Source organism: Aphelocoma coerulescens, chromosome 2, assembly GCF_041296385.1.
Source record: "Aphelocoma coerulescens isolate FSJ_1873_10779 chromosome 2, UR_Acoe_1.0, whole genome shotgun sequence".
Taxonomy (NCBI): domain Eukaryota; kingdom Metazoa; phylum Chordata; class Aves; order Passeriformes; family Corvidae; genus Aphelocoma; species Aphelocoma coerulescens.
The window spans coordinates 55,886,339-55,909,714 of record NC_091015.1 but is presented as its reverse complement, the minus strand read 5'-3'; the positions used below and the strand labels follow the sequence as shown (position 1 = coordinate 55,909,714).

Genomic DNA, 23,376 nt, shown 5'->3' with positions numbered 1-23,376 from the left:
GGCGGGGAGTGGGGCTGGGGTGCCCAAAAGGGGAGAGGCTGCGGGGAGCCGTCCCGAGGGCCGGCCGCCCCCTCCCCACCTCGCGGGCGGCCAGAGTCCTCCCCTCCCCTCCCCTCCCCTCCCCTCCCTCCCTCCCTCCCTCCCGTCCGTCCGTCCCTCCTCCTCCTCCTCCACCTCCTACTACTACTACTACTGCTGCTGCTGCTGCTGCTGCCGCTGCCGCTGCTGCCCGCCTCCGCCCCCTCCCCCGCGGCCGGGCCGGGCCGGGCCGGGGCCCTTGACGTGTCCCGGCGCCGATTGGCCGCCGGCCGATAGGATCTCCGCGGCCCCGCGTTAAGGCGGGGGAGCTCGCGGCGCCGGGAGCAGAGTGCTCCCGGTATCCCGGTCCGCCACCCCCGGCCGGTCTTCCCGCCCGCCCCGTCCGGGCAGCGCCGCACCGAGCCGCGCCGCTTCCCCGCACAGTGGCCATGGAGTACACGCCGCCCCCTAAGCCGCAGCTCTCCTCCCGGGCCAACGCCTTCTCCATTGCCGCCCTCATGTCGAGCGGCAGTTCCAAGGACAAGGAGTCCCCCGAGAGCACCATCAAGCCTTTGGGTGAGTGGGGATGGGGGTGGCCGCCGGTGTCCGTGGGGTGCGGAGCTCCCGTCCGTCTGTCTGGCCCTGGCCGCACTGGCTCACTCTTCTCGGTGCTCCGGCAGCCGGCCCGGGCAGCGGCGCGTCCCCCCTGCCCGAAGGTTTTCCCTGCGGAGGGAAAAGCAGCATCACCTAAGCTTGAAAGGTTGAGCGCCTTCATCACCTATCGCCGTTTTTAGGCGAGGCTGTTTATAGCATAAAGAGTTTCCTAAATTCCTCCAGTTTCAGTTACGCCTCTTATTTATCCAGATTCGCCATTTGTAGAATAATCCCACACTCTAAGGTAGTTCCATTTCTCTTCGTTGATATGAAATGAATCTCTTAAATATTTATTGCAAATCCACCCTCGTTCTGAAGTCAGTTAAGAGACTCTCCGTTATCGTGCCTAGGCTTACAAGGGTAGTAAAACTTGTGCGTAGACCTGAAAATCACAGCTCCTCGATGTAGGCTCATACACGCTGTTTTGTTCTACATAGACCGGGAGGAGTTTAAGTGCTCGCGATTTTCGGGTAAGCGATTTCGCTTCTATTCGGTTGCCTCGATTCAGAATCCCGAAAGCTTTTAAAAAACATTAACATCTTCGCCTCCTCCCCCTCGGCCCCCCAAGTTTCTGCGGTTTGTCATCCTTGCGTGTATCCAGGAGTTCGCAGAAAACTACAAAATATGTGTTAATCTTTCAGGGCGCCAATGAACAGGATTACACTCAAAAGAATTTAGCAAAGGCAGCTCCCTCAGCGTCTGCTCCACCTAATCAACTGTCTCAAAAGATTTCACATAGTCTAGGGATTCCTTGTGAACTTCAGTTTTTAGTCTGGACGCTAATGTAGGCCGAGAATGTTGTAGTATTCCCGATCGGCATATTTACATGGGTTGGTGTTAATGTTAGTGGAGTTGTTCTTTGTTTGGTTGGTTTTTTTTTTTTTCTGAAAACGCTTATTTAATTTACCTTTTCAAAAATTTTTAACCCCTTCCCGCATGTCGTTCAACTAAAAATCGAAGGGAAACGACTGCCTGTAACTCGGTTTTTATTAACTGGAGCTTTAGGCAGAACCTTTCCCTGGAGGGGCAGGGAGCGTTCGTGCTCCTCCTGTTCTTTGGCGCCGGGCGGCGGATCCGTCGCCGTATCCCGGTGCCGCATCGCGGGGCCGGGGCAGAGCCTTCGCAGCCCTGCTCCCTCCTGGCCTCGCCTCTGGCGGAAACTCCCAGCGGAGCTGCTGAAGCGCCCGAAGCCTCCCGGGGTGGGCGGCAGCGCCGGCGGGAGCCAGGCGCGGCGGGCGGCCAGCGTCGGCAGCAGCTACTGCACCCGCGTAGGCTGCGCGGCCGCACGCAGCTCCTCTGGAGACAGTTTCTCCCAAGGAGCGTGTTCAGTGTCAGCAAACCGCCAGGGAGAAAGGCAGACCCAGCTTTCCGGGAAGGCGAGCCCGTGCCCGCTGTTTAATTGGTATTTGGGGTTCTCTTCCCCGCGGAGGAAGCGCGGAGCCTGCGCGGCCGCGCTCGGGCTCCTTCTGTGTTGCGCTCTCTGTCAGCGGTGCAGTCCAGGAGCAGCCTCCCGTGCTCCCCCAGCGTGACCCTGGCCCTCAGCAGCCCCTCGGCGCCCAGCGCTCCCGTTTTAATGAGAATTAGTGACCTTTTCGTGGAACCCCTCGGTTAGCGGCGGGGGCAGCGCGCAGGGCTGGCTCTGCCCCGCCGTGCCCCGCGGAGTGGATCGCGGCCGGGCGGCGGCGAGGCCGGGACCGTGCTGCTCCCGCCGCCCCCCGGCTGTCTCCCCCGGTGCGTCTCTGGAGAGTGGCGCCGCTCCGGGCTCTTCCCGGAGCTCATCTCCGAAAATCACCACCGCTGCCTTCAAATGATGAGCGGACGCCTAAACAATCAACCGGGTGTGCTGGGGCAGAGCGGCGGCAGTCGAACGAATAATGCCTTTTTTATAGATATTTATTTTTTTAAATAGCTCGTCTCGGTGGTCGCGTTGTCCTGGCTGAATCCTCTGTGTCTCTTTTTCTCTCTCCCTCTCTCTTTCTCCTCAAATCCTGCAGAACAATTCGTTGAGAAATCCTCTTGCGCCCAGCCTTTGAGTGATTTATCCAGCCTGGACCCTCACGGGGATTTTAGCAGCAGCCCTTCTTCCCTGTGCACCGAGCCCCTCATCCCCACCACTCCCATCATCCCCAGCGAGGAGATGGCCAAAATCTCCTGCAGCCTGGAGACTAAAGAGCTCTGGGACAAGTTTCATGAACTGGGTACCGAGATGATCATCACCAAATCCGGGAGGTAAGGCTGGGCAGCCCCGGGTCTTTCCCCTGGGCATCTTTCGAAAAGTGGCTTTGGACAGGGGGAAAAAAGACAAAATTACCGAAACCCCGCAGTTTTTTGTAACGGGAGAACAGCACGGCTGGGTTAAGGGGAGGAAGAGGAGGGTGAAGCCCCATAATTGCCGCAGCCCCTCGGCGGGCCCAGCCCGGCGCTGCGCGGAGCGGTGCGCGGAGCTCCGCCGGGGCAGAGGGAGAGGCGGCCCGGGGCGGCAGCGGGGCGCGGGGCGCTGCAGCGGGGCCGGCGGAAATCCATCCGGGGCGTCCTGGCGGCAGGGTAGAAGTGTTCTTTCCCTAATAGTTAGGTCTGCGACTAAAATCCCGCAGTGATTTCAAGGGGCTAGGTTGGTACAGACCAAGGGGAACGTGGGGTCGTGGGAGAATGATTAAGTCAGAGCTTGATTTGGTTGGTTCTTTTCTCTCGGTTGCAAAAATGCGCAAAAGAATTCCAGGCTTTCTTGTCACCTCAAACCATGCCGTTTTTCAGTAAAGCTTTTGGGGTTTGGGTCAGTAAAATGCAGTCCGGAGGAGCCAAATGTCTTTTCGGGTTTTTCAATCCCCAAAGTTACTTTTTACTAATGTAGTTCCCAGACGATTTTTTCCCCCCCTAACTGGTTAGTTCTGTTGGTATATGTTATTTTTTAAAAAAAGTAGGTCTAAAATATGCAATTTAAAGTTCAAAATTCTAACCTGTTAAAAATTATTTAAGTTTTTTTTTTTGGTCCACAGGATAACCTTACACTTTAAAATTGTGTTTTGTCAAAAGTTTAGTACAGAAAAGAAAGTTTTTAGTTTTGAAAATTTCATTCAAAAATATTGTGAGCAGGCTTAAGAAAACACTCATCTAACATATGGGAGAATAATAACCGAAATAATTTCTGGAATACTTCCCTTATAGTAGTATGGGTCCCATAAAAAATAAGTAATTAAAAGAAAACCAAGTTTCTAAAGATTTATGTACCTTAGCTATAACTATCTTCTGAAATCGTTGTGTACTTTTAACTAACAGGCAAGTAGTATATTTCTCCTTTACTTTTTCACCTTTACCATATTTTTCTTTTTGCTTCCCAAATATCGTTTCGATTTCAAGCTGCTTTTTGTCTCCTTATTAGAGAGACACAAGATTTAACTTCCGTCGTGTGGAGGCAAAATCAATAGATGCTTTAAGTTTTTTCAGGGGATTTAAATATAATTGTTACTTTTAGCAGCCTTTCAGAAGCTCTCTTATTTCTGTTCTCTGCCCAAATATTTATTTTCTGATTTGCCTTTATTTCAGGAGAATGTTTCCTACGATCAGGGTTTCCTTCTCGGGAGTGGATCCTGAGGCCAAGTATATTGTGTTAATGGATATAGTTCCTGTGGACAATAAAAGATATAGATATGCCTACCACAGGTCTTCCTGGTTAGTGGCTGGAAAAGCTGACCCTCCTCTCCCTGCAAGGTTTGTAGATTTTATTGCTGGTCTTTTATTTCTCTTTACTTTTTTTTTTTCTTCAAGAAATACTTTGTATTAATCTTTCAATTTTGTTTGCAGACAATGCTCTAAAATTTTGAGTCCATGCTCAACAAAGTTGGTTACAAAACTCTGATTACAAATTTTGTGCTGTAGAATCTGGCCTCAGACCTCTGCTTGAGGTTTGATTTATACTGAATATTCCAAAACATGCAGAATTTGGTTAAGAGTTCTTTTATACATATTGTTTTATTTTTTTTAATGGAGTTTGTCATGACTCAGATAAGAAAGTTTAAAAAAAAAAAATTGATTTGCCCCCCCAAATATTTGACCTCATAATTTAAAGCAATCCAGGCACCACCAGCCAAGCCAAAGTAGAAATAAATTGCAGTTCATTGCTGTTTAGGCTTGAAATTATATTATTTCTGTAACATATCCAACATTTGCTAACCAGTGATTTTATTCTTGATTTTAATCATCTCTTAGACAGCAGGCAAAGTACATGTCAGTTCCACGGCAGTTACTTTTTTTTTTCGTTAAGAAATCATGACATATTCTGAGACATCAGGAAAAAAAAAAACCCTCTGTAAAATAAATCCCTTTTCTATACAGAAACAAATGCTTTAGAAGTTTAATTGCTAAAATAATTCTATTAATATAATTACTGACTGATTCCTTTAAGCACTGGGCAACTGAGGCTGCCGTGCTGGGCTGTGCAGTGGGAGGGCACTTCAGAGGAGACCCACACTTCATCATATTCAGCCCAGCACTTCTGTAGCTACTTCAGTCCCCAAGTCCAGTAAGACTGCAGCACATGTCGAAAGGCTTTGCTGAGTCAGAGCCGGAGATAGGGAAATAACGCGGATGCCTCTCTGGCTTCAAAGAAACTTTCTGCGGAGGGCTCTGCGCAGGAACACAGATCTGCTCCAGGTGGCTTAGCCTGGGGTTAAGAACTTGCTTATTACAGAGGCAGAAATTATAACTGAAATGCAAGAAATGGAAACAAATTTTTTTGGTGTGTGAGTATAGGCACCAAACAGTGCACGACTTCCTTATATAAAGTGTTGAACTGAAATCTTGATGACTGGTGATCTCTGGAAGGCTGTTCAGGGAAGTAAATAAACAAAAAGCGCAAGCAGAGAAGAAGCTGTGATTAAAGACAGCAACCTAGGAGTTATGTCTGCTTTGTTTTCGTGGCCAAAAACTCCTTCTTGTAGTGTGGTAAACGTCTGAGGGCTTCATTTGACGTATTGTAATGGGCACTGATCAAAACCCAAAGAAAAAACACAGATCCTGCTCCAAAGGAGTCAGCATCAAAAGAAGAAATAACAGAAGAACAGAAACAATTTTAAGGCAGGGTTTTCCCCCTTTTTATTTTTCTGTTCACGCCCCTTTTGGGATACCTTTAAATAGATTACTAATTCACACTTTCTCTGGCATAGACTCATTCAACAAGGAAATACTAGAACATAAGACAAGAGATTGGAATAATTAGCAACTGCTCTGCTGAGTGTTGGATAAAACCTTCTTGAAGTTTAATAGTTGTTATTGTACTGTGGTAACGTTCAGGAGTCCTCAACAGATCAGTCCCCTGTGTGCAAATGTGTATCTGTGCTGTTCCAGTTTCAGGATGCTTTGCCCTCATGTGTAAACGTACACCTTTCCTGCTTTATTTTCAGGATGCATAGTTAAACAGACTGTTGATCAGAGCACAGGCAGAGATAGCTTCTTCTTTGTGTGGATGGTACTTACAGATACATTTATGCACGTTGTCCTCCTTATACTTCTCTTCGGTGAGAAAAAGGATGTCAAGAGGTTCAGCGTGCCAATGTTTGCATTACCAGTGCTTCTTCTAGAGTATTAATGCATCTTTTGAGGTGGGAAGTCTCAGTCTTGCTTGAACAGATTAAAAGTAGTTCTCCTCACATCTTGAAATGAGTTTGGTCCTGCTCCAGTAACAGAAGCCCTTAATGAAGTTATGATTTCTTGTCCTCCAAACACAGGGTTTTAGCTCTCCCTACTCGAGGAGTGTCAGTGAGAGGTGTATGTGTGTTTAGTGTCTGGGCACTGGTAACAGGGTACTTGTTCCCCACACACCATTGCCTGCATCTGCACAGGCACAGTGACATCAGAGGAATTATTCAGGAGTTGCATTGTGCCTGGGTGTAAGACTTTGCAGGATTGAACCAGTTTGATGGTTTACTCTTTCCATTTTAAAAATAACTTTCAACACTAAGACAGTTGTGTAGGGTTTTTTGGGCTTTTGGTTTTTTTCAAATTAATAAGTATTCTGCAATTCTGTTTGAAAGATTAGCCCTTCAGGGAACTTTCTATTAAAGCCAGTTTTATCCTTGTCTTCCTGCTGTCAATGTTGAAGGCAAGTTTATGTTGCAATGAACAAGTTTATGTTGCAACGAACACTTAAATAAAAATACTTTTCAGAAAGTCTTTTGTAAATCTTCTTAAGTGCTATCTGGGTATAGAGTTCCTATGTGATATTTTGTGTTTGTCTTCCACATTGTTAAGACTGCGTGAAACATCAGTTCAGTAAGTTTCAGCATGTACCTTTACTTGATCTTCTTCCTTTTTTTTGCCTCATTTCTTTCACTCAAAAATTTGTCACTTTTTTTTTTTTAAACTGTTTTTGTCTACAATAATTTGTTTAATGAAGTTATAGTGTTTACACACTTATGGAGAACTCTAGGCAGGAAATCTTTAAATGGTATTATATTTTGCAAATTATTTGAAATATTATGGTAAATAAAAGTAGCATGCATGGGGCTTGTGGGACCAGACCATCTGTTAAACTAAATAGAGGGAGTGCAGTGCCACATTCCAAAATACACAAGAAAGAAGCAGTACTCAAACCTTGCATATATCACTAAACATTATGTACTGTGGAGCAAATTCACACCCAAATATGTCTCCTAAATCCTTTATGAATCTAAGTGAGCAGCTCCTCGCATCTGGCTGGCCTTAGGCAGCAGATCCCAGGCAAACTTCTGGGAGAGCCTTGTGTGCTGTGCTGGAATGTGCACATTTATCTTGCCGACCTGTTTGCTTGTGCACACTCGTGATCTTGCCATCAACTTTTGCTTCAGAAATCACTATGTCAAGTGTTCAACCCTCTTCCCTGAGGTGTGCAAGCTCAGGTTGTGGGAGAAGTGTGGGAAATAGGTGTAGCTCACCAGGTGGAACCCTGTGTTGCAGTGGGATCAATGGGGTGTAGCAAATGGGTAAAAAAAGTAAGGTCTATTGTTGCATTTCAGTAAGTGACATTCTGGTGCCCATCCTTCAGTGACTTTCCTGTTAGCACTCAGCTTACAGGCACTTGGTAGTTCTAAAGCAGTGCCAAGCATTAACCATCGATGGTGTAAAACAATTGTGCTCAGCTTTTCAGCACAGGGAGGTAGGTCTTTACTCATTCCCGGCACATATTTGAAATACTTTGGCTTTTTGGACCCAATTAACCAAACCGTGCTGAGTCTGACACTCTGTGATCACAGTAAACATTATTAGCTATCCAGACATTCAAAATTAGGAGTCAGGCTCAAAAAAAAAAAAAAATCACAAGGCTGGCTGAAAAGTTGCAAGGCATGTTTGGAACTCTCTTTGTCTTGCCTTCTCTAATTCAGGGCTCTAAATTTTGAAATTTTCAGGTTTTTTTAGAGGAAGGCAAAGTTAGTTTTCACAAGAGCTAAGATTCTTTTGACATAACACAATTCCAGGTCTTGGGTTTTCAGATACACGACCAATTTTTATGGGCTTTGCAGTGCAATCAGCAGAGTCTATAGCAGTGAGGATGCCTGCATGCTAGGAATATTTTATTGTGACAGGAATCCTGGCTCAGCATCCCTCCCATGGACATAGCTAGAGCAGCCAAGCTGTGCTTTGGATCAATGTAAGGAAAACATCCTGCACATCTGAGGTGAGCTGTGCTTGTAACACTTTAGCTTCACTGTGTCTTGGGGATTCTGCTGGCAAAAACAGAACGCAGGATCAAATCTCCTTCCTCTTCGAGCAACAGGACTGTTCTCCCCAGTGTCTTTAGTATGGGCATTCCTTGATTAGGGATCAGTGTGGTCTATTGGAGAGTTACGCCCCACCATTTAGTGGTTTTTCCATTCTAAAATCGTAGCTCAACAACAAGGACAAATGTTTATCTTCCTAACCTGGCAGTTCAGTGCTGCTCCACCCACCTAATGGAAGAAAGTCATTTGTGTGGCCGAAGACATCACCCAAAATGAGAGTCAGGCCCTCAGTGAGTGATAACCAATGCAGACAGAAGCAGAACAGGGCTGGTTTGCACTAGCTGAAGGTCTGGTCTGACTCTTAATTTGCCATCACAAAAGAACAGTTGAGTTAATAATTTTCAGCAATACATTATTCCTATAAAATCATTGCTCTTAAATAGCATGGCACTTGTAATTAGTGTAGTCATAATGTATACATCATTGTATCTACATGTCTTCTTGCTTCCTTTTCTTCTGCTTAATTTCCCAAGTGTAGGATTGTTAATAGCAGAGCTGTAACTAATTTTTCATGTCAAACCACTGTGCTGGACTGCAGCCTTCAACCTCTTATAAACAGACGTCACCACAGCGAATGTGTGATCGAGTGCAGGTTAAAATCATTATCACGGCTTAATGTTACATATAAAGAAAAATGCATTTTTATCTGCATTCCCCCATTATCTCTGTAATGACACCATGTTTTTTCTCTTGGAGCTGTAGTCATTGTTATTTTAAGTGCTTGTTAGTACAGCTGTGGGGAAAGACATGATCAATTTTTCATTTGGGAAAAGACACAACAGCAAATGTTAGTTAATGTCTCCGTTTTAGATAGCAGGATAAAATAATAGGGATGGTTAAGGAGCAGTCTAGCACTCAGACACAGGATTCTCAGTTATGTTCCAGTGAATTAAATAAGTAATCTGCTTTACTGTCCTTCATTAATAGCTTTATTTCAGGAATTCATTGATTTGGGGGAGATGGTGTCATGTTCTAGCAGCAGATTTGTATTACCCTAAGCTCTCAGGAAGTCCATCTCCATGAAACCACTGCATATCCCAAAAGCAGAATGATATGTGCATTTTAATTTCATACAGAGGTGGTACCCACACACAAGCCCAGAGGTGAGATTTTTCTTTATGAGCAGGCATTTTTTCTGTGTTTTTTTAGGTTGTATGTGCACCCTGACTCCCCATTCACAGGAGAGCAACTGCTGAAGCAGATGGTGTCCTTTGAAAAAGTCAAACTCACCAACAATGAGCTGGATCAGCATGGCCATGTGAGTAGCCCTGTGGGTGGGAAAGGGAAAAGAAATCACCAGGGAATTGCTTGCTTGGGCCACAGGGCTAAATGGGAGAGAGACTGCCATGGGGAAAGGCTGCCATGGTCCCCATGTTACACCTCTCTTAGCCAGCCCTTCATACCACAGTGGTGGACAATGTGTGAAGCTTGAATGCGTCTGACTTAACACATTTAAGGCCCCTTTTGGGTTCCTCTGTTGTTGAGGAATTGGCAACTTTAAAACTCAGGATTTTAAAAAGTGTTTCATAGGGTAGAGCCCAGATCAAATCCTGCTACCACTAGAGGCAAAACATCCATCTGGGACAAGTTCAGGGTGGAGCTGAGGAGCAGAGCAAGGGATAGAAGGAAAGCAGATGAGCCTTTTGTTGTGCTTTTGCTTGCAGTTTGCTGTGACTTGGCAGTATGCTCTGCCACGTCCCATGGCCAGCAAACCCACGTGCTTTTACATGTGGGCTTGGAAGCTCCCTGCCGGTCACTTCAGGTCACCTGTTAGGGCTGGGTCCATCAATAAGAGCTCTTTTACTTCCAGACTCATTGCAGCATGGGCACAGAGTCAGAAGATAATACTGACTTGACACCAAAGCAAGGTCTATAAAATTATACAAAATAAGTGTGCCTCAATTGCCCTTGAAATAACTGTAGGCTAACTGCAAGCCAAGGTGCCACGGGGTGGACTTGGGCCTCTGAAGGAGACAGGTCTCAGCTCTAATTGGTGCCAGTTCTTTGTCACAAGCCCTGAGGCTGGAAGATAGTAAATAGGATTCAGAACTGCTTGCCATGGGCTCCTGCTATGCTCCATCAGTGGGGGACAACTCCTTTACTTAACCTGACTGCCTAGCAGTAGGTGATAAGAATAGATATTGTCTGTCCTGTCCTTTCCCTAAAAATGCCTCTAAAGTGCAGGAATGACTGGGTAGTGCCTCCAAATTGTGAAGAAAGAGCTAAAATTGTTGCCTCTGGGCTTGGATTCTCCCAGGGAAGACAGAAGGAGTAAGGGGACAGATTTGAAAGAGTTGTTGGCTGAGAACAGGGCAGTTCAGTTCAGAAGAATGAGCATAAAGGCAGTGTTAGTAAATGAGGTGTTGGGAAGAGAGGAATGATTTTGAATTCCAAAGCATGTATAGGGGGAACTAATTTGTTCAGCTGAATAATTGCAGAATACAATGTATCAGAAATCCCTTTCCTAGTGTGGTATTTTTTGCCTGGACTGTGTGAGACAGTGACCATTTGTCTCAGCTGTGTTCTGTGCAAATGTTTCTCATCCAAAAGAGAATTTTCACTCATTTAAAGAACTGAGCATTCAATCACAGCCATGATCATTTAAAATACATCCTGGGAATAACAACAACAACAAAAAAATAGCTGAAACCCCCAAACAAATAAACAAAAAAAGCCCAGATAGATGCCTCTGTGTTGTTCTTTTGTAGAGATCCATCTGTGGGTATATTGTTCTTGAACCCAGTTCCCACCGTTGTTCCCTTCATGACTAACAGAGAATGGTTTTGTTTTTTTCTTCTCTTTTATTTCATAATCTGTAGAAGGGCAAAGCTGAAGATTTGTGGGCTCTATCACCGAGTGATGATAGAGCAGTATACGTGAGCACTTAAAAAGAAGCATTTTTCATCATAACAGGGGCCATGTGTGCCTCTAATAAAGGGCTTGCAGCAGTATATTGCAAGCTAGTTAGGAGTGCTGCAGTTCCCAGAAGCCCAGAGGAGGAGGAAGAAGAAGTAGGTCTGAGGAGCTGTCGGGAACAGAGACATGTGGCAGAGCAAGAAGATGTAATCATCTCAAATACAGGCAGCGGGAGAAAATGATCTGTAGTGTTTGAGATGCAGCCTTCCCATTAATTTCCAGAGAAGCAGAGGTTGATCCCATTCTTTACACAAAGGCTCTGGACAGCCAACCACAATGGAAAGTTTTGTGTGTTCAGTTAAGTATAAGCCCTGAAGGCTTGATCCTGTGTTGAGGTTTGAGTGACAGGTGTTACCCCTTCACGGAGCCCTCTCTTTTTAGTATTTTGTGGGGGTTTATGTTCCAAATTAGGATGTCAGGTTTTATGTGCTGCCTTATTGAAGCTATGTGAATGCTTCAGTGGATGATCAGTAGAATTAAGGAAGACGTCAATGCTCTAAAGCCTTTAAGGAGGGCTCACTGTGCTATGGCCCACGGTGTTTCTGAACTCCTGTGTATGAGGAGAAGAGGAGAATTGAAACACCTCCTGAAATCTCTCACTTTAGTTTGAAAGAGCTAGTCTTCACTTTTTAATTATGTTTGATAAGGCATGTTAGTTCCTGAGGAAATTTGGATGACCCAAAAGACGCCTTTAAATACTAGTTGCAGGTAGGGAACATGGATCCAACCTGATTCCAGTTTGTTCTACTTGCTTGCTTTCTTCATCGTCCAGAAGACAGTTACGGGTGTTAAGGTAATTGTGGTTTATTTGTAGGGTGGTTCACTTCCTGGAAAGGAATCTGTAGAGAAGAGAGGCATTTGTTTGTTCTAGCATATGTTTGTTTTCTCTTATTCTGGGACTTTCGGAGTTGGCAAGCATTTCTGCTTGTGTACCTTCAGCAGCATGTGTAACCCCATAGTTATGCACATATTCTCCCCAAGCACCAGGCAGAAGTCTTATCTCTGTGTGCATGAAATACAGCTTGCTCCATGGAAACACTTTCATATATCCTTACCAGAGGAAGGAAATGGCTCCTATCTCTAGATATTTACAGCCAAGCAAGTAATTGCCATTTTTCTGATTGCGAAATATTTATGTATGTGACATTTTCCCCCCAGATTTTTGGTGACATTCTTCACACAGAGTGCTTTCTTTAGGACTTTTTGTTGCCCTTCATTGGAGTGACATAATTTCTGGTTTATGGTGAGGTGAGCTGTGAGTGTATACATTATTGTAATTGGTTTTTTGGCATTTACAATAGCAAAACTCAAACACATGGATGTTTGCAAAAGCAAACACAAAGCTGTGAACATGTTTAATAAATAACTGTGAAAGCAGGGGGTTTGGAATAGCTGCAAGGAGTTATGCCCAGGGTTTTTTAGAGTCAACCAGGCAGAAGTTAGGAACCCTCATGTTTTCAGAAAGAAAACTTTATGTGGTAATGCTCTTACTTGGTGAATACGGAAGCGGCATTCACAGCACATTCAGTTCCTGAATTCAAAACCACCTTGGAATTTTGCAGCTGGCATCCAGATTGCCTCTGGTGACTGGTCTGTAGCCAGTGGGAGCCAGATGCCTACAAACCTGCCTGACCTTACAGCAATCAGGATCCTGTAAGGAGGGATCCTGGTCATCTCCCCTGCTGCAGGCTGTCAGCACGAAGGTGGATGGGATGGCTGGGGGCCTGTGGCTGCCAGCAAGTGTGTGCAGGGGGGCTGCCATGAGTATAGGGGCACCTGATATATCTCTTGGGACATGCCAGCAGGATTTTCACAGAGCTGGCATGACAGATTTTCTGATAGCTACACCATGCAGGAGGGGACTGCTTGGACTTTGAGGGTCTCTTGGAGGCTACTCTGTGAGGTACACCCTGTGGATCTAACTCCTTTAGGATATTTTTATATAGTCCTAACACAAGATGTTGCATGGATATTAAGGAGTGTCTTTGTGTGTTACCAGCAGCTTGTGTGGGGGTGCAGGTGGAGTACTACAGGTACAGACCCTCACATGAAGGAAATGGTGACATTTACCTTCACCTTGGCCATGGGTCTTCTGTGACCTCCTGGCTACATTCAGTACTTGTTTTGTACATGAATGACCAGACTTGCCTCTGGTGGGAACGAGAAACATAGAGTACCATGGAAAGGGGATGTTATCTATGTGCACTTCATTTTTTGGAAAACTTTCATAAGGGATTACATGCTCCTGTTTGAGAAATGTAGTTTCTTTATCACAATTTGCATTCAGAGAGGAGTGAAAGGAAAGGGCAAGTGTGGGAGCTGCTCTGTCACAACTTTTTCCTCCTTCCGCTTGACTGCTGCTCACATGTAATGCCTTGGATATCATGGCCATGAAAGGCAATGGAAAGCACCGAGGCCTGTGGGCCAACTTCTCAGTAAGCTCATCACCATCCACACACCCTGCTTTAAAATGTCTTTTCCATCTGCTTAGGGCACTCCAAATTACTGGGATGACAAGACAAAGCTTTACAAAGAGAAGGTAAAGTGCTAAGGGTATTAAAGGCAAGGTACATGGCCGTTGTGTGTGTTGCTGTATAAAATGGTGAAGTGCTTTGAAAAAGGACCTGAGCTGGTTAAAGCGGACATGCAACACTTCCAAGATGATGGTTCACTGTCCCTGGAATGGCTTTCTTGCTGCTGTGTGCCTCCCCCCAAAGTCCCAGTGTGAGTCTTGGCAATATTTGGCCCCAAAGGAGCAGCAAAGAAAAACGCTGATGGAAATTGTAGCTATGATAGAGCTGTCTCTAAGCTCTCCACTCCAATGCAACGTGCAACCTTTCTCATTGACTTAGCATGAAATACTGCACTGCTCCTGCTATGTTTCAGCTGAAGTTAACGCTTCCTGAGGAATGCACGTTAGCTGTTCCAGATGTACGGAGCTGACTGTAATGTCGTTATGGCCCCTGCAAAATAGAACCACCCACACCATTGCCAATTTCGTCTTGTGACTGTGATTATATCCAAAACAAGGGCTGGTGTGAGCTGAGCTCTGTATTTAATTCTTATATTGTAATACTGTGGTTAGAGGCAGCCAAACAGGCCTCCAGCCAGTGGTAACTGAAGCAAGGGGAACTCTTGGTTTGACTCCAGTGAACGTTGAAATTGGTTGGTTGGTAGCTTGGGTTTAGAATTGTTTTGGGAGCTCGTAAACAATTATTAATGAGGATAGAATAGCAAAACCCAGTCATTTGGGGGTTCCGTACTGGTTTCCCTCCTTGCTCTCATTTTTGGTAGTCTGCGGTGAAGAGCATCTATGAAGTAGCTTGTTTTAAGAGTTTGCCACAGTGGAAGGCTACGTGGAGTTTTACTTTTGGTCAGATGGTTTGCACTACTGCTGCTGGTAGGTTTTTGGATGGGTCTAATTTTTTCCGTCATTTTTTTTCGGAGGGATTTGTGACTGTTTTCATTGTGCACCTGCGCATTTCTGCAAATGGGGAGTGTTGGCCATTAGCTTTCAGGAGTTACATATTCGCACCTGCCAACTGGGGCACACTCTGGTAGTGACTAATCCTGTATGTAAAACACCTCACCTGTAGGAACAGGTATTTATGCTTCAAGATATGCGTGCTCACCAGTGGTGTAGGAATGAGAGGAGACTAGCTCCTGGGATGCCTGCTTTTCCACCTTCATTTCCTGGAACTGCCCAAAGGAGCTGGAGAGTTTGCTCTGAAAACCAGCCCCTGGCTGGTTAGCTTTCAGACACTTCCCTGCAGTGTTAATTAGATCTCTTTTTCCCCCCCTATGGTTTTATAGCCTTTGAGGGCTCTGTCAGCCCTCCTCTCAGGACAGTGCTGTGTCATTCTTTCTCGCAGATCATTTTGAACTCCATGCACAAGTACCAGCCAAGGGTTCACATCATTAAGAAGAAGGATCACACGGCTTCTTTGCTCAATCTGAAATCAGAAGAGTTCAGGACATTCATCTTTCCAGAGACAGTTTTTACTGCTGTTACTGCCTACCAGAATCAATTGGTGAGTAGAGCAGCTAATTTCCATGGATGAAACTAGATCCTGCCCTGCTGAAAACTCCCTTCTGCTCCATGTAAACCAGGAAAATGTCAGCCATAACCTACCTTTCCATGCCAATCTTATTCACATTCATGAGTAATTCCTGAATATACAGTAGTACTACAGACTTCAAAGAGCTGTAAGGGTTATTCATGAGAGTAAAAATGACAAGTAAGAGGCTTTCTTTTGTCTTCCCTTCTGTCTATACAAAGCTGCTTGCATATTAACATTTAGTCATTTTCTAATTATAGCTCATTAAAGAACTGTTCTTATTTGCAGAGATCTTTTATGCCACAAGCTATGAGCTGAGAGATATTCTGGTTTGCACATGATGATTTCATGGGCTTAAAAAGTTGACTAATTAAGCTGTAAGGCTCAAACGTAAGGAAAATCACTCAGAGATACGCTTTTCAGAGGCTGCCCAGATTACATCCAGATGTTTGAATTTCAATTTGCATGCCAGGGAATAATATATACAAAATGGAGGAGATCATAACAATGGATTGCTAATGAGTAATTTTAGGAAGTCTATAAACAATCAGAGAACAGAGGCTCTGCTTGATGGTGGATTGGGCTTTAATATTTAAGTCAGTGGAAATATGTCGTTGCCTTCAGTGTGATTCAGAGCACGCTTTAAGGGCTTACTGACTATGGTACTTCAAAAAAACCCACCTATTTCACTCCTTAGTTCCCTCAAGTTAAGAAAAATATAGGCCCCGTCCAAATATGTGGGCAGGTAGCATCACAGAGTCAATGAACCTGCTGGATTGTTTAAAGAAGTCGGCGTTTCTTAATATGAAGCAAAAGTAATTAAATTTGAAGTGTTATGAATAAAACTAAACTACTGCATAGAGGGCCAAGGAAGTTCTGAAGATAATATTAGTAGTACTAAGTCAGTCCTTATGATAGACCCCACATGCTGCTTTAAGGCTTTAATGTATTGATTTAGACTCAGATTTGTATCTGAATGCCGTAGAAAACACACTCAGCACCTGGCAATCTCAAGAAAATAATGTTTGGACAGGCAGTTAGATTTTTCCATGTAACTTTCTTTAGAAACCAGCAAAATAGTAACAGGCACAAAACCAGCTAAACCCAGAATTTATTTCTGTAGGATGAATTTGCGTCTACCGATGATATTTACACTAGAGATGTTTCTAAACCAACCTTCCCAAAACACATACATTGAGTCCTGGAAAATTTCTCAATGGAACATCTCCGGAACCCCTAGAGGTTGATGTTGTCATTTTATTTATGACTAATGAAAATGGAGCCTTTTTTCATTTTTGCCATTTCTTTCAGAACTGTTTTAAGGAGGGATTGATTACATTTCTGGAGGTTATTAGATAAAAGCTAAATACATTACACTTTCAACAAACTATCTCATAATTTAAGATTTAAAGGGCATGCATTTATTTAAACAGTCAAACCACTGCCACAGAGTTGAATTGTAGGTCAGATTTCATTTTAAAATGCTTTCTAGCAGATGTTCTCTGATTGTTTGTGAGACAGTCTCTGAGGAAAAATATGGCCATAAATGATTGTGAGTCTCATCTGGCTTTGGTAGATACAAAAAGTTTCTCCTGTGATGTCATACCAAAACTTTAATATCGGGAAGATGGAAGTCTGATTGGTGAAAATATGCTCAAGAGATGAATAGACATCCTTATTGTTCTGCAGTGCAGTTGGCTTGGTGTGTCGGTGATCTCAGTCAATGGAACTAGTTAGAGCTTGTATTTTTAAAGGTGGTTTTCAAAACGCTGCCATAAAAATGTTCACTGGACGTGAGGCACTGACTCGCCACGCTGCAACATCACCATGAGCTGAGGGCTTATGGATATCCTGGAAGTAGAACGAGTCCATAACTAACTTTCTGAATTGTTTCAAGGTCCTTGTAGCAAGGCTTCAGGGTTGTTTCCACCAGTTGTATCTGAGCCATGAGACAGCTTCAAACCCTCGACCAACACTCAGGTCCATGGTGTTTGACCACTGGAAGAGTGTTACTTAAAAACTCAGAATTTGCCTTTGTCAGCATGTCCCTTCCTCTCTGTGTTTTCCTCACAGAAGACCTCTTTCTCAGAATTAAAAGTTGGGTCCAGTTGTCCTCTTTATTTTTCATTTCTTTTTTATTTTGGGGGAGAAGTGACCCCATTTTGAAATACATTTGTTTGGTGAGAGTGTTTCATTGTTTGAGGATTTGGAAAAGATCCCTTTTTTTTTTTTTTCCTGAGTCTTGAGGCCCAGTTATTAAAAATAAGGTTGTGGCCTCTTCGATACAGGCTTTTTTTTTTGAGGGAAGTCAGGCTGACAAATCCCCTTGATATGAAATGTTGAGAGCTGTTGATTTTCATGGGTTTAAGCTAGAGTTGGTGGCATTCACTGCCTTGCAGGATGGGTCCTGTGTTGCCTCTCATCAAGGTCTAACTTCCACTTAAAATTTTATTTTTAGCTCTTGGAAGAAGTATGGCTGGAAAATCCAAATATTACAATGATGTCTCAGGTTTTATTCACCAAATCAAAACTGGTTGGATAGATAGAAAATTTCACAAGGACAATGGTGCATTTCTTTCCTTGGTCCTCAAAAAAACATATTGAAAGTCACCACCATATGCCTGAAAAGTTTCACTGCAAAGTTAAGGGGAGCTCAGATGCTTTGGGGCAGGAGGGATTCCTGGTCAATGGGTTCTCTGTCAAAATGGAAAGGCTGACTGAATCACTGGGCAGGTTTATAGCTACCTTTGAAGAAGGGAGGAAAGTTTTTATTCATGATCTTTGTTTTTTCAAGACTGTGATAGTTTCAGTGGGGTTACTCCTTCAATACAGGCCCTGTCAGTTTAAATCTGAGTTCTCCCCACATTTTTCCTTCCCTTCCTCAGCCTCTTTTCATACAAAACCAGTTAAACTGCCCCTGTGTGGTGGCTCGTAGGCCTGGCTGAGAATATTTCCATCCCAGTAAAAGAAAAGGTGGTGCTGAACTGAAGCCATGGCTTCAGGTCATTTGGGCTTGTACTGGTTGATGTGCAGCTCCACCAGGCAGGCTCAGCTGTTAGCAGGGTGATTTGTACTGCTTGTGGAAGAGACAACCTGATTGATGCTGTTAAAGTATTTGGAAGCTGTAATACTGTTCGTGGGTGGGTTCCTCCTGCTCCAGGCAACAGGAAGGCTGAGCCTGCTGTGCCCTTTGGTCTTTCCACTGTCGTATGTGCAGTACACCCTGGTTTGCCTCCTCAGCTTTGCAGTGTCTCAAGAGCAGCATACATGCACATGCACGGGGCACAAGGATAAAATTAGCAGTGAGGTCACAGCGGATGGATTGGTTAACACTTTGTACACTGCAGTACCTTAACACTGTATTTGTGTAATGTTGCTCTTTTCTGTGTTTCCAGATAACCAAGTTGAAAATTGACAGCAACCCTTTTGCTAAAGGATTCCGTGACTCTTCCAGACTCACTGATATTGAGAGGTAATGGGGACTTTCTGTTTACTTTCCATGCAGATAAGATAAAGAGAAGAGAGAGTTTGTAGGAAAAGCATCCTTTCAACTCCTGAGAACCTGTGCATTTTAACGTTATCTTACTGCGTATAGTAAGACTCCTCCACATCCTTTAAAAATTCTTATAAACTTTATGAAGAAAGAGCTGTTTTGAGTTTTGACATCTGTTCCAGTTGGGGCCGATATATTTGTCTTCCTCAGGGGGTTTCTTGAAGGGGGAAGAGGGTCAGTTTTACAACTTCAGAATGAAAAGCTTTTTTCTTATCATGCCATTTAATCCTGTTGAGGGCTGTGAATTGGGTCAATGGGAAACAAGGGTAGTGGTCCTGTGAAAAATGTCTTTACAGTTCCCCACTGCTCAACATAGTGGAAAAGAGAGATGATAGCTCCCAAAATTTGCTTCAGCAGTCCCAGAAGCTGAATTGGCAATTACTGCCATCAGGATGACTCCCATAACTCCCACTCTAACAACAAAGATGCCATTTTTGTTTCACCAAAGTTGTATTACAAGCAGCATCAGGGGAAAGCTTTATCTGGAAACTGTTTTGTGTGTGTACAGCTCGTTAGAAGCAACTGTGCCATAGGGACAGAAGCATTAACCCACAGCTGAGTTAGGAAATAAACTTCAATCTCTTGGTAGCTTTCCAGCACGCCACATTTTTATCATATCGTGTCAAATAGCTTGGCAAATGAAGCAAATTGAGCTGCCTCTGTCCTTTAAGTTGGAAGAGAACTCGATGGAGATAGATATAGCACATCCAGTTTTTCCTGTGAGCATTTTCCTACACAATCATGAAAGAAAGTTTGGAGAGGCCAAGCCTCTCCAGGCTCCTATGTGGGGATATCCAGATGCATCTGTGAATCATTTTTCACAGGTGCATACAGAGGACAGATGGCTCAGTGGAGTCATAGCCACAGAGCTAGAGAAAACCTTCACAGCAGTTCAAAAGTACATCTATCTAAGCAGGCCCATGGATGGGAAATAGTGGTATCATTTACACCTTACTAGTGACTGGATCATTAGTGATCTGTTGAGTAAAGGGGTAAAAAACCAATAATTTGGGGAAAGAAAGCTTGTAGGCTGCAGTGCACACTAGCAAAGTTGTTGAAAATTGTTTCTTAAGTGAAAGCCTTCATTGAAAATGAAAACAAACAGAAAAAAAGGGCAAATTTAATAAAAATAGCATAGACTGTATTAACAGAATAGTGAGGTAAACAACATCCAAAGCTCAGGTTTATATGCAATAAGTAGTCAAGGGAGGACCTGTTGGAAGAGGTTTCCTTGTTTTACAGACAGGAGACATCTAACAACACAGCTTTGCAAGGGCGGAAAGAGTCTGAACAGATAAGCTGGGAGAAAAACTTAGTTACCGCTGTGCGGATGAACCGACTATCGTGGTGCTGGATATGAAGGGAATTTTTCCGGAGGACATCTTATTATAACAGCACATGGCATGGAGTCAGAAATGCTGAGCATAAGCTGCAGTGCCCTTTTGTTTATTGATAAGTGTAAGAATAGAGCCTGAGACAGGCAGCCAAGCCCAGGCACAAATGTTGCCATGAAAGATAAGGCAGACAAATGTGAAGCCTACAATAAATACAAGAAACAGAATGTGAAAACTATTAAACTTACATTAAAACTCTGGGTTCGAGAGCCCAAGTTTGGGTCAGGTCTGATTTTGACTTAAATTAGAAAGCTTAGCCCTGATTGCTATTACAATAGTATTTAAAAATACAAAACCTGCTGCACAACACATCAAGTCATGAGATAGTAAAAGTGTAACATGCAAGTGGGCTGGTAAGAGACCGTTTGGGAATTGCCAAAGTTATACAAATGGTCCAGAAATATGCAGGGGTTTATTTGGTTCTGGCATTAAAATATTCAGGCAGATGAGGACACCATTCTCTAAGTGCCTACTGGTTCTATATATTTCATCTTAGAACCAGCAAAATTGCTTAAAGAAATCTGAAAAAAAGCAAAGGAAATAGCAAAGTGAGATATGACAACAGGAGGAATTTCTTTCTTGATGTCCATTGCGACATGAATTGCAAATAGATGAATGTTGAATAGTACAGCATGACTCTTGCTCAGTCTAGTTGGAAACTTTAAGATCACTGCTGGAGAAAAATATTTATTTGCTAGGGAAGACTATGAAGGCCAAATGGACTCTTGCACAGCTCTTGAAAATTGAATAGTTATGTAGGAGCTGTGAAAATACTTTCCCTGCACTGCTCCCTAAGCAGGCGTGCACGCAGCATGTGCATGTGTAATCTACAGTGTGGCGTGGTGATCCTAATGGCCTCCCGTAAAGCATCCCGTGATGTTGGGGCCAAGGCAGCACTCATTTATCCTGAGTTCCAGCTTTTCCAAATGACCTAAGTAGTGTGAAAGCATACAGAGCTTTGTATTTCATTTCCAGGTATTTAAGCCTGCTTTTTCCTAAACAGCCTTTGGGGAGGGAAACAAATCAGATCAATTGATCTTTAGAGACCTAAAGAAATTAAATTAGTCTGGAGTCAGTTACTGCACTAAACCATCCAGTAATTGGATTGCTTCTTGTAACTGATTGAAAACAGCCTCTATCTGTAACAATATAGGGAGCTTTTCTTTGTAGTAGATCTGAGAGAAAAACACATCTTTTTATGACATGATGACAGAAATTGCACTTTTTTAACCTAATTGAATATGATTTTATAAATATGTGACTTTAACGATTTCAGGCTTCCCATTCTAGATTTACGATCCTTATGTAAGAAATTCAAGCTGCAAATGCCTTTAGGATTAAACCTGTGGGCATTGTATGTGTTGTAGCTGAAACAATATACATAAAGATAGTGAAATTTGCACAACAGTAGAGGAGGAAGGCAACAGCAAAACTTTTGAAATGCCTTGCGTTTTCTTTTGTTCCTGTCTAAATACCACAGAATGGTTTCCTTGTCCTCATAGCTATATGCAAGCCTTTTAACTATTGAAAAAATCTTGGGTGAGTTTGGTATATACCGAATTTTTAGTAGGGTGCAAGGTTCCTTTCACAATCACCCCTTTCCCTACATTACTTGTGGTAATCTATTTATAGCAATGGGGCAGACTTTATCTGGGGCTACTGTGATTTAGATAAGTTTCTGACGCACCTTTTGATCTTTTTACATGGTATTTACATCTCCTCTACTATAAAAAGGCTCCCATAGTGGTTGTGAACGAAAAAATTGAACATTTAACAGCAATTACCAGAACATGGAGCTTAGCATACTGTGGTGTTGACTATGGGATGCCAAATGCAGTAATGAGGCATTTCTGCTGAACAAAAAACTGCCGAAGGCATAAAGGATGCAGAGGAAGAACCCAACACGTGAATTTTTTTAATCTTGAGTCTGAATTTATCTTTTGAGTTGTTGTGAAGAATTAGCCTGCTAAAAATAAACAGATAAATAAATCCATCATAATTACACATACCATTCAAAAAATTCAGTAAAAAGGTGGTAATTTCAAGAGCAGGAGCCAAGTATGTGATAGGCATGTTCAGGGTGTGGATTTTTAACTATTAAGGAGAGAGTTAAGTGAGTATACCCATCTGCACAAGTCCAATAATGCTTCTGGGATACTTCACAAGGAAATACAGAAAAGTATGGTTGCACGCCCAAGTCATTTTTAGGCAGAGAAGGGAAGGATGGGGGGATGGGGAAGTAAGAGAGCAGCATCCCAACTGCATTTGCATGGTAATAAAATTCCAGATTTTCCCCTGAGGAGCTTCATCTCTGACATGTGGAAATACATCATGCTGGTTTACAAGGCTGTAAACAAAGTTCATGCTAATGCCTGGATATGGGTACTTCCCTGCTGAAGTATCAGTCAAAGTCACATGCTCGGTGATGGGCTGTGCGCAGCCATCCTCTCTCCCATCCCTTCCCTGCTCACCCCACAGAGCTGCCTTCTTCCCCATTGCTGCTGCCTACTGCTGGTCTAGAAGAACTTCCTGGACTCTTAAAGTCCCCTACCAACAGCCAGAAATATATACATGCTCTATGACCTAGCCACACATCCGTGGTTAAGTAAGGCTCTGTCATAGTTCTCCAACAAGTCAAACTCCCAGCTGATCTTTCATTCTCAGCTAGTTGTCAGTCTGTGAATGTCAGCAGCCAGCCATGAGATATCATCTGTTGCAGTGCTAGGTTTAGTTTAGCAAGCCTCAGCCTTGACAGAGAGCTCAGCGGGGCTGCTTAGGGCAGGGCAGCCATTCCGCGCTCCTGTAGGCCTTTCCAGATGGCCCCGCACTGTTGCTCCGGCCAGCTGGGCTCTGCAGCACGGTAACAGTAAAGGAGGCAGAGAAGGGACCCTCATGGCAGCCCAAGAGGACTTTCATTGTTGTCTCTTCTCCAGGGGGTTCCCTGAGGCAGAGAGACCTGGTGATCCCAGTGCAGAGGGGTTTATCTCAGGGCCCGGGGGCGGTACATGGGCGGAGTTGGGGTACAGGGACCA

General features: G+C 43.9%; 1 protein-coding gene across 2 annotated transcripts in view; it reads left to right on the top strand.

Moving 5' to 3' along the window:
* Positions 1–379: 379 nt before the first annotated feature.
* TBX20 (T-box transcription factor 20) overlaps positions 380–23,376 on the top strand; it is a 40,308-nt gene continuing 17,311 nt past the window's right edge. For both annotated transcript variants that reach the window (XM_069007602.1, XM_069007603.1), the window contains exons 1-6: positions 380–594; positions 2,667–2,901; positions 4,216–4,380; positions 9,573–9,681; positions 15,212–15,370; positions 18,793–18,869. In XM_069007602.1, coding sequence (XP_068863703.1) covers positions 468–594; positions 2,667–2,901; positions 4,216–4,380; positions 9,573–9,681; positions 15,212–15,370; positions 18,793–18,869 — 872 coding nt within the window. In that variant the 5' untranslated portion in view covers positions 380–467. The remainder of the gene's footprint in view (positions 595–2,666; positions 2,902–4,215; positions 4,381–9,572; positions 9,682–15,211; positions 15,371–18,792; positions 18,870–23,376) is intronic.